Below are 17,058 nucleotides of genomic sequence, written 5' to 3'. Positions count from 1 at the left end.
CAAGTAAAGGATTACTCATTAATCTTTAAAATTAGTTGGAATGAATAAATGGGTTTATTTCTTAGGCCATACTTCGATAAAGGAAAAAGTGGAGTCAATCTGAGGAATAGATTGTGTCATGGGAAGGAAAAGAATGTCCTCCATGGGGGACCAGAGCCCCAAGTCAGAAAATGCAGCAGTGACTCCAGTACTGGGAGATTATTGGTGGGTGAGGGGTCAGTTGTGTTTTAAGGATTTAAGATATTACTAACCGAGAAGATTCCTTTCATCATTCAATATACATCACTCTCAGAGGAAGATCCTTTGTGGAAAAGGCACCCAATCAGATAGTACAAGACCTTACCAGGCCAAGTAAGGGCTAACAAGGGTTATAGTCCCTGGATAGAAATTCTAAACCCCAAATTCTTCCATACTATGACTCTAACATATTACCTATAAAACTAAACTCTAAAAAATGTTTTCCTTATTTGGATATTGGAGTTACTGATGCAGAAAAATAATAAAAAAACACTTTGTTTAAAAAACTTGTGTTTGTAGAAAAAAAATTTTCCCTTAAGAGGCTAAACCTTTAGTAAAAGAATATATATATAAAATATATTATGCACATATTATAATATATTAAAGTATAATGTATATATATTACACATACATATTCACTTTATACAGTTATAATGTTTTGTGGAAACGTTTGTTTTATTAAAAATTCAAACTTGTTTTTCTATAAACAGAATAAAGCATGATGTATCTATTAACAAAAATGAGGATCTTAAATTTGATACATGATAACCAATTAAAATACTGACAGGAGTTAGAAGTTGTTTCAGTCATTCTTAAATTACAGTGTCTGCAGCACTTTTCTCAGAGCTGACTGGAACACATTACCTTTGTTGCAGCATCAAAGCAGATAAATCCTGTGCTAAAGTCAATTGTGAGTCCCATTAGATGACTTTCTAGCACACATGCATATGTCTTGCACTAGACAGAACAGAAAACACTGTTACTTTTCATGTGATTGAACCAATATCAATATTAATAGCCAACATTTTTCAAAGACTGTTGTGACAGCTCCATAATAAGTGATCTAACTTAATATCAGCAATAATTATATAAGACACATAGTGTTATTGACATCTTAATGTTAATAAAGCAAGCCAAATATTTTTTCACCTGCCAAGGGGTATGCAGGACATTTCCAAACCTGCTCCATGTGAACTTGTCTTTACCTTGTGCCACACTGACACTCTTTGCTATATTGGCAATAAAACTGGTATAAAAATGTTTAAGTTTAGGCAAAAATATGTTACACTGTTATATTCTATATCTAAATATCATTACATTTTCATTAAAACAAAAGTGAATTATTAAAGGTGAAGTTATTACTTCAATTCTTGGCATATCAATTTCATGGATATTATTAAAAGAGAACTCTCAGGCACACAAACACAGATTCAGTAACCAAGCAAAAAATATAAGAACATCTTTACCTTAAGAGTCTGTCATATAATGTTCATCCATGTGGTACAAGTTATATCCCAAAGATATTTACCACTTGCTTATTATTTGTATAAACCTACTGATTCTTCAAAAATCAATAATGACTTTTCACACTGAGATCAGATTAAATTATATTTTACTTATATAAATATTTTCGAAAAACTACTAAAATAGAAATACTAAAATTTAACAATAACAAATATGAAATAAAAACTCAGGATTTATATGCCACATGATGCATATTTATGTCCAAGGCCAATTTTTTTCATTTAATTGCAAACTCTACTGGGATAATCAAATGAAGAAAAATACTCATAAATCACAAACAAGGAGGGAGAAAGGGAAGAAGAGAAAGAGATAAACTGATCTTAAGCAAATTTTCAATACTAATTATTACATCATATTTGTTTTATAATACTGTATATAAAAGTACATTAAGTGAATCACATTCTGACTATAATGATGTCTAAATGCTTCAAGTTGCCTTCACCAAAAAGCTATACTCATGGCTTTAAGCCCAATTTGCATAGTAAAGTTATAGCCATGCCAAATTATTCCTTTGAAGTCAAGTTTTCAAAAACCAGCTCAGAAAACAAACTTAATGGGCTATTAAGTTCAGTTTTGGGTGTAATTTTATTTGTTTAATGCATGGGCATCTTCCATGCTTGTATCCACCCATCATTAATTTATTAAAACTACTGTCAATATTAAATGTTCAAGGCTATCTCGTTCCCTCTAATTTAGGCATAATTGTTTGTTATTCTCAATTACTATTTAAAAGAATACATTGGATGAAAACACCTTCAGTACAGAACATTAAAATCTATCTCATTAAATTCAGAATTACAAATGAAACTAATTCATCAATAATCATTAAATTGAAACAGATATGATACAGAGACTCACTGAAGTTTAATTCTGTAATTTATAATCTTTTAATAAACATGATGACTATACTTAATATGTATTTTAATATTATATTTGATTTTTTTTATTTGGTTGCACTTTATTGGCCGTTCTTGGAAGGAATAATGTAATAAGAATAAACATTATGTGATTTTTGTGTGTGTTTTTTTCTTTTATGTTTTTTTTAATTTTATTATGTTAATCACCATACACTACATCATTAGTTTTTGATGTAGTATTCCATGATTCATTGTTTGTGTATAACACCCAGTGCTCCATTCAATACATGCCCTCTTTAATACCCATCACTGGGCTAACCCATCCTTCCACCCCCTCCCCTCTAGAACCCTCAGTTGATTTGTTTCATTTCTCTGTTTATTTTATAATAAAAATTGAATTATAGTTAGAAAAAAGCAAAAAATTACACATTTTAGGGACAACTTGAAACATTTTGAAAGATTTTTGCACAATTATATGTTATTACACAACATTTGAAGATATATCACACATAAAATACTTTTTAATATGTCCTTTTGGAGGATAACTAAATGTAGCTGAATTAAACACATATGAGTTTCAAATAATAATAATAATGAAAGAAAATAAATTTTATAAATCATATGCTTTTTCATTAAAAGTCCTATTTTAAAAAAGCTATATTTATTCAAATTGAATTATTGTAAGGTAAAAAAAATTAAATTGTCTACCCTTTACCAGTATTATTTACTTACTCTGGAAAATTTTTCAGAAACAGGACAAATAAAGATACTAAAAGTACCATAAATGAATTAGGCCCAATACAGGTATTTTGAATGCTGATATGTTGTAAGATTTTACTCATATAAATTGTCATCTTCCTGTTTCAATATTCACTACATTTTCCAAATTTTAAGATGTTAATTTAAATGACAATGTAGAATGTTTAGAAATACCTGCTCTTAATGGATAACCTCTTAATTAAATATGTAGATATTTATATCAATATTAAGTACATCAGAGATCCAAAAATATGTAAGTAGATAAGTAGATTAGAAGCTAGAAAATGTTAGGGTGCAATCCCATGACTGCAAACCAATTTCAAAGTTAAAAAAAATATTTAATTCATTAATTTGTATTAGTCAATTCATTAATTTTCTATCTTTCTGCCTATTTCACAAAGGGACATATGTTCCTTCTTTATTATATTTCTTTATCAACTTTAATGTTAGTGGAAATATTGAGAACACAGAAGAAAAAAGAAAAACAGAAGGATGTAAATATATTCACATCCTTGAATTTTGAAAATAACACCTCCAAAGTGTTCAGTCATTGATTATTATTTCTGATGCAGTAAGCAAAGGGAAACTATAAGATGTATAAAACAACCAAAAGCTAACAAAACATTAAATATTTTACTTTTTACTTGCTATACGCATCTTAAATAAGTATTAAGTATTATGAGATAGTCCAAAGAAATGCATTGAACATCAGCTTAGAGAATATGAAGCCCAGACTCAAAAAACAAAACAAAACAAAACAAAAAAGGTTTTAAATTACATGAGAACAACATAATATTATCTCATTTCTAAACATCAGGACAGAAAAAGAAATCTTAAATTGAGAACAACAGATAGATATCTCTATGTAGTTGGTTACAAGTGAAATGTGATACTCTAAGGAAATTATAATTGGGAAAATTTAAAGATAGCAATATAAATAACAAAAATGTCAACTCCTATTCAACTAACATATTTTAGTGCTTAAAATGGTCTTGGATGTTGATATTTGGAAAAAAATTATATTGAAGATGTTATTCATCTTTCCATTTTTGATATTAAACTATTTATTGAATTGAGATTCTATACAGCTAAGTTATTGAAACAATATTCCTCAGTTTCATTAACATTTTAAGATATATGAAGATCAGCAGAGCTATTATGAAGTGTCAGTTGAGCAATGAAACAAGTGAAATTTGAGTCTTCACCCTGTCTTTTTCCCCTGACTTAAATGTCATACTGGTGCAAACTGATATGTTCAATATAGAAGGTTATAGTCAGAAATAAAGGAAATAAATATATGTTACACATCAGTTCAACAGATTGAAAAGATATACATCCAAGTCTCCTATTATAGCCAAGTATTCCAGGAGAGTCAGTGCTATATTATCATTATCATATGTTTGTTTTTGAAATTAAGTGTTCATGTGTCTATTTAGGTCCTGGCTCTACGAATCCAATTACATGTGAAAAGTGCATCACAACTGTTCAATTTTGCCATCAGTCTCTGTCAGATGTCAGCCACAAAGCCAACGTTTGGGAGCCTCATCTATTCCATGGTCCCATGAAGAGACTGAAGGTTCTGTGAAGTTTGACTTACATATAACTTCACACTTAAGAAATAAAGCTTAACAAATATGCAGTACAAAATGCACTGTACTTCAGCTGGTAAATGAAGAAAACAATCCCAAGCAAACTATAATTTAGTGTGGGGAATAACAAGCACATATCACTCCAATACAAGACAGTGTGAGTAGACCTAAGAAAACAGACAAAAAAGTGATATTGGTGCTCACAAGTGTGATAAGTTTGAACAGGATAGTTGTGGCAATAGTGGTAATAATGGGTAGGACAGACAGGAAATCAGGAAAATCTTGATGACGATATGACCTCTGAAAAAAGTCTCAAATTATGGTTTTGAAGGGTAGAGTTGAAAGGAATTATTTCTAAAAAAAAAAGCACTGTGAGAAAATGAAGCCGTTCACGCTAAAGGTTAGGCAGTCACGATTGGAGAACAGGAAATGGCTTTGCAAATTAGTTAAAATCACAGCATTTTCTATTTGAGATTTAAATTCTAGGGAAGAGTCATGCATTGTTAGGAGTCACAGATCCTAAAATTTCAAACTCTCACCTGTATCCGTTCCACCTCCAGAAAGGTTGCTGTTTGGAAGGCTCTTTCCCACTGGGCGAGGTCAGACTCTAACTCCACGGAGAAGTAGAGATCCTCCCCAGACTCAGACTGCACCGTGAAGCAGTGTTTCCGCCGGTCCAGCAGGTCACTGTCCTGATGAAAACCTGGAGTTACACAGGCTGGCATACATCAATCCATTTTGCTAACATGGCCATACCTTGAATCAATGTTGACTAAATTCATGGTGGAGATGCCACAGTCATAAAGATTATACTTTATGATATCACTAAGTCTTCATTAAAAATGGTCATAGCAGCCTAAATTCCACATCTCCAAGTCCATAACTAATGCATTGCTTTTCTGTATCAACACTGAAGCATGTTCATGAAACAGAAGTGAGGATTTTGGCTTCTATGCTTAATAACAATGTAGCTACCAAAGCATTTAACACATGAGATCCAGTTTTTGCTGTATGACGGGATAGCACGCACAATCTCCCTTTTCCCTTACAGAGCTGTCAAGATGATCAAGTTAAATAATATTTATTAATGTATTTGCAAATTTTGAAAAGTTTAATAAGCATGATATTTTCTATTGAGATGATTTCTTTAAGCCCTAAAAAAATCATGACAACATTCATTTACATGAGAAATGAAAAAAATGAGTCTAGGTTATCTAAAAAAACATTTATTGCTTTTAAAAGATACATATTTAACTTACTTATGTGACTGTATTTTATTGAGTCAAAAAGACTTTCACATGGCCATTTCTTGGTGTTACTAGAAGTTTTCAACTGTGTTCACACATCTATGTGTGTTTCAATTTCAGAGATGTTAAAAGAAAATGCAGCTAAGAATTGTCGAAATAGGGTAATCCCAGGCAAAATGTCAGATATTGTCTTTGAATTACATGTGGATTGTACTGAATATGGTCAAAGGATAGTAATTGGTGTCTTTCACCATTTCTTATATAAAAGTTACATAAAGTACCATCATTAAACACCTAAAATGTTAGAAGGAATTCTCTACTTTGGCAAGTGTTTTCAAAATAATAACTATTCTATTAGTAAATCCAATTTTCTTTCTTTTTTTTTTTTTGGTATTTGGATGCTTAAAATACCAGAGGAGAGTGAAAGCATGGCAATAGTTCTGGTTGTAGAATTTAGCTCTGATAACTGCTGCCAGGGGATACCCAGAACCTTAAAAAAAGCTAGATTCTCTTTGTATTTATGATTTTCCTATACTATCTTAAGGGAAAAAATGAAAACATATTATCTTCAAAAATATAGTCCAATAGTAAGCAATTATAAAGTACTTTTTAATCATTTAGAGCTTATAATGTCTAGAGGAGTGGCAAAGAGATATTAAAGAAAATAGTACACAAGTAAATACGGACAGATCAGTGTAAGTGCCATTATAGAGAGTAAGAATGCAGTTTACATCAAATTGTATTGGCGAGTTAGGGAAATGTCTCCTAGGATGTACATTTCAAACAGTGGCTGAAAGCTGATTGGAATATTGAAGGTAGAATGCACAGGAAGAGAACTTTTGCGGACAGAGAGGCTGGTATTGGCAGAAGCCTGAAGCAAAAGCATGAGGTACATTCTAGAAATCCAGAGAACAGAGGAGAGAGAAGTTGAGAGCCAACACTGGGAAAGGAGATGGGTCACTGGACAGGTCATGAATTTTGGACTTTAACATTAAGTGTAATGACAAACCTCTATATTAAAAAAATAGCAAATCCTCTATTTATGTTGTAAATATTTCAACTTCTCTATTAGTTATCTGAATTGATAACATTGGTACAAAAATTGTAACTAAACACTACAGAATTTCTGGAAACCCCTCCAGTTTTATGGTTTATTCAATGGGCCTTAACTTTCCTTGTAATATAAAATTGTAACAAAATAATCAATTTCATTAACAGCCAGAAAACTGTTGGTATTTTTTCTTTCTCATACGTTGCATGTTGCCATTAAATCTTAAAATCATCCACATTTAAGATCCTCTGTCTTCTTGGCAGCTTAACTCCTTTACTCTTTTAAAACTTGAATTAGCCTTTTCAATTATATTACCTAAGCACTGAAACTCTCAAAGATAGAATTCTCAATTCAACTTTGCAAATATAAGCTGGACATCTATGAACACATGTGGTTATTGGTTATTGCTATTTATAGGACACTCCTCATGCACTGACTCAAGCTACAACTGCTATGGGCATCCAGGCACTTAGGTCTCATGGTTTCCAGAGGGAGACAACTATGTAAAAATAATAAAAAGCATCATGACAGTCCTATACAGCTAAAGTGCTAAGGAAACAGAGTAAGGAGCAATAAATCATTCTTGAAAGTGGAAAGGAGAAAGTTTTGTTCTAGGAAGAGACTGTCTTATCATTGAGGACTTAGAGACTCATGCAAGAGCAATCGGCTGCAAGCCTGAATGGGCTCAGGTGCTCCTGCTAAGAAATGCACATGACTGCCTGTGCCATGATAACCCCCTGGAGGGTTTGAGGCAAGAAAGAGGCAGAATACACCACTTTACAGAAGGAAGAGCAAGCAAGGCGGAAGATGGAAAAAGTAACATGTTGGAATCCGTTTTTAGAATTTTAGTGAAGAGCGATTATAGCCCAAGTATTTGAAAGAGCTGCTTTAAAAGTAATCATACAAAATATACATACTCCTCTGAATCTCCCTCATGCTGTCTACTGGAGTGCATCTGCTATAGTGATAAGAACACAGGCTATAGCCTCAGATGCTGTCTGGATTCAAATCTCAACTCTTTCATTTATGAGGATGTGCTAAGATAATGCATATAAATTTTAGCACAGTTTCTGACATATAGTAGTTCTTTATTAATATTAGAAATTTCTATTATTAATGTTGATATTCAATAAAATAAATATGTATGTCATGTCTTAATCTCTACTTCTTTAATTTGTTCTCTATACACTTTATCTTTGGTCAAGAGTGTGAGTTCGGCCCTAGTAGAAACAGTAGCCTCTGTAACAACTCTGCTCATTGGAAAGTATCACTTAATTAATGGTAATAAAATAACAGCTACGCACATCTTGAGAACTATTTTTGTGCATTGATCTCACTTTCGACTTCTCCTTCAGAAGTATCTTCTAGTTTTTTAGATTTATTTCAAGTCTTCTGGACACTTTCTGCAGACTAATAGCCAAATGCTGTCCATCTTAGGATTTGTCTCAGATTCACAAAGCAATATTACATAGAAACAACATACTACAAATATGTTTGTTATTAATATATATGCTTTTCCAAGGTATTCAGAGGTCAATAGTATAACCGAAGTGTTTTTTTTTTTTCAAAAAAAAAAAAAGAAAAAAAAAACAAAATAAACTGTGGTTAGAATCATTATTGAGATGGTAGACATAGCCAGCCATAAATTTTCTATTGTGCTTAAAACATGTAAGATTAAAGGGAGAAAAAAGCTGCTAAAAATCAGCGAGTTATCCCTATGGCAAAGCTTCCACATATATCTATATGGTTTCTTCTCTCCTTGACACTACAATTGTTTAATCCAATATTCTCTAATATGGCAAGTCACTTGTTTCACGCTTTTCCAATTACACTTATCATTTTTCTAATAATAGATATTTTTTTCTTCAGGTTAATGACACTTGTGGATTTGAAAATGCAAATGAAAAAAAGAATAGACAGATAAAGGATAAATATTTTTGCATTACTATATTAAATATAAGCTACTTTATAAACAACATGACTTAACTAATAGGTTTTTGACTTGTGTTTGCTACCACTCCTTTTACTTGGATATAGTGAATGAGGAAATCATTTAATCATTAGGCACGATTATTTAAAACAAACAAAAATGAAAAAAATAAAACAAACAAAAATGTATTTTTAATAAAACAAGAAGAGGAGGCCCAGCAAAGGTTCTTCAGCTACAAGTAATAATTTCTATTTTTTGCAACTACTTTAATAACTAAAAATGAGAGGAAAAAACATACCATCAAAATTAAATTTTACCAATTAATTTTGAATTAGACTCTCAAGAATGAGTGAATCTCTAAAGAGACTTACTAAATCTACATCAAGTCCTGTACAAAAAATGATACCTTTAATGACTATTTTAGATGTTTATAATACTATTTTAGATGTTAGGTTATAAAAAATAAAATCAAACCAACTGAGCACTCTATATAGTAAATTAATTCTTTTTTTGGATTTTAGTAGTCTTATCTGGGAAAAGGAATAAAACTTTAAATCTCCTTGTTCTTCTTAGGCAATTGGAATCCCTGATATAAATGGACATAATAACAAATTTCAGAAAAAATCACAAAGCATATTTTTCAAATATAATCTCTAAATTAATCTGTAAAATAATCCATCAAAATAATCTATCATCTTCACTTCCTTGATGAGGGAACTAAGTTTTGGACATAGTGGTCACTCCCCCCCTATTTTTAACCTGTTTGGCCTTAGGGATTAAGTTTCCATTAGTTAGGAAACCATTCAGCTTAAATTTGAATGTCAATTTTACCACTTCTTTTCACATCCCTTAGAATCAGTTCAGGCATTTTTAAAAAGGGAATGATAGTACCTTTCTCAGGATTAAATGAGTTGATATGAGTATATCATTTAGGAAAGTAATGGGCACATAGTATTGCTCCATAATATCACCAATATTACATAATATCACTAATAATCACAATATTAGCCATCACTAATATTGACTATTACTAAAAATCTGGAATAGATCAGACTCCAAATCCTATGTACATTGCAGCGCACACACGCACACACACACCCCTTTCTCTGTAATACAGTGTAATATTGCTAGAATAGAAGGTAGGATACATAAGGACAGTCAGGAAGGCTTCATTTTCTAACAAAATTAACTACCAGTATTCACATTGAAAGGGAAACATGTTTACCAGAATTGTCTATTTTATTGGCAAACTTGACTCTTTTGCCATTCTCTAGATATTTGTGTGTGCTGTATATGTATGTGCCCATACAGGTGTGTGAATTCTGACCCAGTTTAAAATAGCTTCCTAAATGTTAATTAATCTTGATCCCTAGATATTCATGTATTGTTCCTGTTAATAATATTTTCCATTTGAAAAATATTACATATATTATAAAATCTTCTTATAGATATGCCATTATCCATTTTATATTTGGGAACATTAAGGTTTGAAAAGGTTAAATAACTTAAACAAGTATACATACAGAAAATTCAGAGATTCTGAAACCATACCCCACATAGCTAATTGAAACTAGCAGAAAGTTTAAAGCTTGTTTTTCAGAGATTTGTTTCCCCCTACTCAGCTATTGTGTCTTTTCAGAACCCACTAACAAACCCACTGGCTGTCTCTGCAAAAGCCTGGATTCAAGGTCAACTGATGTGGTTCCAGTCTATGAACAAGCAAAGCCCTGCATTCCTTAGCAGAGATAAGGAGCCCAAGACCCCATCTGGCTTATACTATCTCTGGGAGCAAATGTAGAGCCCTCTCTTTGTCCGAAGACAACCTCCTGATGTTAGGGGTTGAATTTTCCCTTGCTCTTGATGTGGGAAACAAAGTCAGAGGAAATGTAGATAAAATTAAGTCTCCTTATAACCTGTATCCCATTGACAAATACTTGATATAATGTTCCTTCAGGAAGCTCCCAACAGTCTCATTGCTAATGTCTTGCTAGAGGGAAAAATAACCTTGGTTTGACAATAGCAACACTTCTGGTATCTTGTTAGTCTTCTTTGGCATATGAAAATCCTTTTGGAACTTCCCTTATCTTTACTTCCCCTAACCCCAAAGAATATAAGCAGTTTCTCCTCACAATCCTGAGGCAGCAGCTCTCTCTGCCCACGAGTCCTATCCCCATACTTTAATAAAACCACCTTTCTGCATCGAAGACATCTCAAGAATTCTCTCTTTGCCATTGGCTCCAGACCCCAACAACACTAATCCAAAAACACAACACTCTGAGTTAATTAATTAAGTCTCCACCTCAGATTGAATGGGGGTGTATGTTACATATGTTTGCTCAGTGTACATGCTCCATCTTTCCTCATGAATAGCCATAAGTCTCCCCACCTTTTTCACCAATATGCATGTAATCTCTTACCCTGAATTTCCCCTTTAAACAGCTCATCCCCTCCTAGCCCAGATGATCTTTAGATGCCTTCTTCCCAGGCCACCTGAATAAAGCAAACTTTCCTTTCCAACCAACACGTGTCTTTCAAATATTGGCTTTCAAGCAACAGGCAGCCTAATGGGTTTGGGTAATAATTCTAGGGTGTATCGGTAAAATATGTTTTTAAAAAATATACTCAGCATTCATATTTTTTCTGATTAGATTAGATATTCTAAGATTAGAATTCTTAGGTTCAGAAATATATGTGGATGGGGGAAGTGGCTTAAATAAAACAAGTGTGGGGCACATTAACCCAGACCACCATGAACCTAGCAGACAGGTAGTCTAAAAGGACAAGCATCCCTCTTGGCACTGGAATTTACATGACTCAGATGTAAATACATTAACTGTTCCCCTGGTTCTTTTTTTTTTTTTTAAAGATTTATTTATTTATTTATTTGAGAGAGAGAGAACGAGAGACAGCATGAGAGGGAAGAGGGTCAGAGGGAGAAGCAGACTCCCTGCTGAGCAGGGAGTCCGATGTGGGACTCGATCCCGGGACTCCAGGATCATGACCTGAGCCGAAGGCAGTCGCTTAACCAACTGAGCCACCCAGGCGCCCCACCCCTGGTTCTTTTAGGCGGGAATACATTGACCCCAGCAACTTGTTGTGTTTCAAACATGCCCTTTAGTTTACAGCATTTATAAGGATCCTCCTGTTTAAATCCATCCACACTGCAAGGCTTAATCTCCACTTCTGGCTTAATATGTGTTAGATTTGGCTTGCTATAGGAAATTTAGAGAAACAAAGCCCTATTTGAAGAAAAAAAAGAGTTTCAGGAAAGACAACTAGCCCATGTGGGAAAATGCTATGAACCTTCAAAGGGAAAATGCTTTTTTTATATGATAATATTTTTACAAAGTGGATGGCACAGAAAGGGCATATAATTATCAAAGGAAACTTTTAAGCCTTGTGTTTGATTTGCATTCTTGATTTCTTATTTAATATACTTGAATCATTTTTCATTATTATTTTGATTGATATCAGCATTTTCCCAAAGATACTGTTATTGAAATAAGCAGAAACTTTACTATCATAAATTAAAATTACTAGAAACAAACAATAGACACAGAAAACAATGTTTTTTTGTAATATTATTAAAAGGGATGTCTTTCAAGATTACCTACTGAAATTAATGATTTTAATTAATAGTTTATAAGATTCATCTTCCAGATTTCAATTCTAATATTCTGCTTCTGAGGATAATTACATCATACTAAAAAGATCCTCAGATCTGTGCTTAGAAATCCATGCTTCCATTGGAAGAGTATATGGTTTTCTGTAGAAAAAGCTTTCAGGGGGGTTGGGGGGAGTGAGAATGTATAACTTGTTACTATAAATGTGGATATCCTAGGGTCATAAACAATAGGAATTGTGGCTGGTGATTTGGTCCTGCCTTCAACTAATAATCCAAACAATCCCACCTTTAAATATATTCAAAGAATGAAATCTTAATTCTTTCCCTTTAATACTTGGTATGTAATGATCCTCTTTTCATCTTCTGCTATTCCTTTTTTAAAAACGGAATCCCTCACACTACAGTTTATAATAGTTTTTTCTTAATCATTCTTCAGATATGATTAAAAACAGGTGGTCACCACTTTTTAAAAAGTAACCTTTTAGGCGCACCTGGGTGGCTCAGTCCTTAAGCATCTGCCTTCAGCTCAAATCATGCTCCCAGGGTCCTGGGATCCAGTCCCACATCAGGCTCCCTGCTCAGCGGGAAGCCTGCTTCTCCCTCTCCCACTCCCCCTGCTTGTGTTCCTCCTCTTGCTATGTCTCTCTCTGTCAAATAAATAAATAAAATATACTTTTTTAAAAGTAACCTTTTATATCCTTGAGGACAATTATCAAGTCACCTCTCAGCTTTCCCTTTATAAACCCAAATGATGCAGAATTTTTTACCTTTCCTCATAGATGCTATGTTTTAGGATTTAATTATCAAAGTGTCTCTGCACTGAAACCTCTCCAACTTTTTCTAATCCCGCAAGTAGTAAAAGCCATCAAGTAGCCAGAATGGACTCATATGGATCTAACCAACAAGAGGTATAAAGGGAACTACTTGTGTCTCCTAAAATTACATTTCTGTTTATATCCCCTTGTATACTGTATTAGTGCTGTGTCTGGGGGCATGTAAAAAGTGCAGATCATTGTGGGAAGTGCTATCTGGCTAGCAAACCTCTCATAAAATGTGTTCAATTAAACCTGCACATTTTGTCAGATGAAAGGGAAGTTTTGAGGCCAAACTGCTAAATTAATACTCATGAGGATAGATAGTATAATCTTACTCCTGGCTTCTGGGTTGTCTTCTAAAGAGCAGCTTAAGATAAAATAGAGTGCTATTTGCATTCCAGTATCATTAGAAGCTGTCTTTTCTTAAAATTCTATTGTTATTTCTTTTAAACAACACAAATTACTTTCAACATTTGAGAAGAGTTCATCTACCCACTGCTGTCTCAGAACATATTTTACTCTTGGCCTACACCAATGCCTATAGATATTCAGCTGACATTCAATCAAAAAAGTATTACAGGCATGTTACATTCCAGGCGCTGTTTTGGTGTGGAGACCTATCTCTGAGCAAAACAGATGACATCTCTGCCTCCTGGAGATTTGTTTTTAGTGGGGATGAAACAAATCATCCAGCAAACAAAAAGATGCTTAACCACAACATGTCAGATGCTGATAAAGCCCATTAAAAGTGTTGGGAAAACTGGACAGCAACATGCAGAAGAATGAAACTGGACCATTTCCTTACACCACACACAAAAATAGACTCAAAATGGTTGAAAGACCTAAATGTGAGACAGGGGTCCATCAAAATCCTAAAGGAGAACACAGGTAGCAACCTCTTCAATCAGCCGCAGCAACTTCTTCCTCAAAACATCACCAAAGGCAAGGGAAGCAAGGGCAAAAATGAACTATGGGGACTTCATCAAGATAAAAAGCTTTTGCACAGCAAAGGAAATAGTCAACAAAACCTAAAGACAACTGACAGAATGGGAGAAAATATTTGCAAATGACCTATCAGATAAAGGGCTAGTATCCAAAATCTATAAAGAACTTATCAAACTCCACACCCAAAGAACAAATGATCCAATCAAAAAATGGGCAGAAGACATGAACAGCCATTTTTCCAAAGAAGACATCCAAATGGCCAACAGACACATGAAAAAGTGCTCAACATCGCTCGGCATCAGGGAAATCCAAATCAAAACCTCAATGAGATACCACCTCACACCAGTCAGAATGGCTAAAATTAACAAGTCAGGAAACGACAGATATTGGCGGGGATGCGGAGAAAGGGGAACCCTCCTACACTTTTGGTGGGAATGCAAGCTGGTGCAATCCCTCTGGAAAACAGTATGGACGTTCCTCAAACAGTTGAAAATAGAGCTGCCATACAATCCAGCAATTGCACTACTGGGTATTTACCTCAAAGATACAAATGCAGGGATCCGAAGGGGTATGTGCACCACAATGTTTATAGCAGCAATGTCCACAGTAGCCAAACTGTGGAAAGAGCCAAGCTGTTCCTCAACAAATGAATGGATAAAGAAGATGTGATATATACATATATATATATATATATATGTATATATATATATATATATATACACACACACACAATGGAAAGTTATGCAGCCATCAAAAGGAATGAAATCTTGCCATTTGCAATGATGTGGATGGAACTGGAGGGTATTATGCTGAGCAAAATAATTCAATCAAAGAAAGACATGTATCATATGATCTCACTGATATGAGGAATTCTTAATCTCAGGAAATAAACTGAGGGTTGCTAGAGTGGTGGGGGGTGGAGGGATGGGGTGGCTGGGTGGTAAACATTGGGGAGGGTATGTGCCATGCTGAGCACTCTGAATTGTGTAAGACTGTTGAATCACAGACCTGTACCTCTTAAACAAATAATATATTATATGTTAAAAAAAAAAGATAGTAGGAAGGGAGAAATGAAGGGGGAAAATTGGTGAGGGAGACAAACCATGAGAGACTATGGACTCTGAGAAACAAAGTGAGGGTTCTAGAGGGGAGGGGGATGGGGGGAGGGGTTGGGCTTGTGTTAGGTATTAAAGAGGGTATGTACTGCATGGAGCACTGGGTGTTATATGCAAACAATGAATCATGGAACACTACATCAAAAACTAATGATGTAATGTGTGGTGATTAACATAACAAAAAAAAAAGCATATGGCAGTGTTACCTCAGGGGGCAATTGCCATTTATATAAAATGATAAGAAAAGGGCTCCTTAAGGACGTGACATTTGAGAAGAGGCATAAAGTAAAACAGTACACTATTTTAGATATTTGAGGAGGACAGAAACAAGTTCTAAAACAATTATAGCATTGGAGGGAGTTAGCGGCAGGTGGCAGGACACTAGAGTAGACAGTTTGATAGCTGAGCAAAGTGTGCAGGAGATCTTACAGTGCCCTGGAGTTGTCATGAAAGCTTTGGATTTTACTTTGGCTCAAGTTGAGAGCTAATAGGAGACAAGGTGTTAAGTCAAGAAAACAGGGAAAAACTGACGAGATTAACACAGGTGAGACTCGAGGGTGACCAGTGTTGTGATAACAGTGTAGGGTATATTTTGCTTATCAGATGAGGGTATGGGAGAAAAAGAATTCAGGATGATATCAAGTTCTTGGAAGTAAGCAACTAGAATGCCAAAGTTAGAATGGCCATTAGCTGAGGTGGGCATTTGGACAGTGGGAGGACATAAGTTTGAGATGCTTATTAGACAGCCATCTGGAGGCATTTAAAAGACCATAAATGGAGGAGAGAGTTCTCCATAAATTCATAGTTATTGGTATATAAATGGCATTTAAAGCAATGAAGTTGGCAATTGGTTGGGAATATCTAAGCAATGAGAGTCTTTGGGGGTGCCTGGGTGGCTCAGTCTCAGTTAAATGACCGACTTGGTTAAGTGACCGACTCTTGGTTTCAGCTCAGATCATGATCTCATGGGTTGTGAGATTGAGCTCCGCATCTGGCTGCACACTCAGCAGGGAGTCTGCTTGAAGATTCCCTCACTCTATCCCTCCCCCAACTTGCGCACATGCTCTCATTTGCTCTCAATCTCTCTCTTAAAAGAAATAAATAAATTTAAAAAAAGAAAGTCTATGAAGAACCATTAGCATTACTGGATCATTCTGAATAACTTTTGGTCCTCTCTCATTATTCTACATAATAGTGCAAACATCAAAACATAGTCCAAGAATAAATTTCCTTTCACTAATACAAAAATGTTACTGTCATTTTTACATATTTCTGTTGAATAGAAAATAGGTTATATATGATATATACAAATATATATAACAATGCATAATTTAACTATAAAATACTGCATATATATACATATATACATACATATATGTGCTAATGAAATGTTTTAATATACATAATATTGTTGGAAGACAGATGTTATGAAAATAATTGAACATGGTATAACTCAGAGCCATCATTTATATGTGGAATAAGACATCTCTCTCCCTTCCATTGTATGTAATTCTTTTCTATTTCTGGCATTTAAAAGACCATATAACCTGTAATGTTCATGGTATCAGTTTATGTTTCTACAT

The 17,058-nt window shown here is 34.0% G+C and overlaps 1 protein-coding gene across 2 annotated transcripts in view; it reads right to left on the bottom strand.

Annotated features, from left to right (window-relative positions):
* Positions 1–17,058, bottom strand: part of SNTG1 (syntrophin gamma 1) — a 957,083-nt gene that overhangs the window by 60,321 nt on the left and 879,704 nt on the right. Inside the window, exons 16-17 of one of the 2 annotated variants that reach the window (XM_025871422.2) lie at positions 5,287–5,439; positions 883–975 (exon numbers count right to left, since the gene is read on the bottom strand). The exons of the other annotated variant lie outside the window; for it this stretch is intronic. Of the exons in view, the coding sequence (XP_025727207.1) occupies positions 883–975; positions 5,287–5,439 (246 nt within the window). The remainder of the gene's footprint in view (positions 1–882; positions 976–5,286; positions 5,440–17,058) is intronic. 2 annotated transcript variants of the gene reach the window in all.

This window comes from Callorhinus ursinus, unplaced genomic scaffold (assembly GCF_003265705.2).
Source record: "Callorhinus ursinus isolate GAN/ISIS: 27379988/994484 unplaced genomic scaffold, GSC_fseal_2.0 scaffold5, whole genome shotgun sequence".
Classification (NCBI taxonomy): domain Eukaryota; kingdom Metazoa; phylum Chordata; class Mammalia; order Carnivora; family Otariidae; genus Callorhinus; species Callorhinus ursinus.
This window is presented reverse-complemented; position numbering and strand designations above follow the sequence as displayed.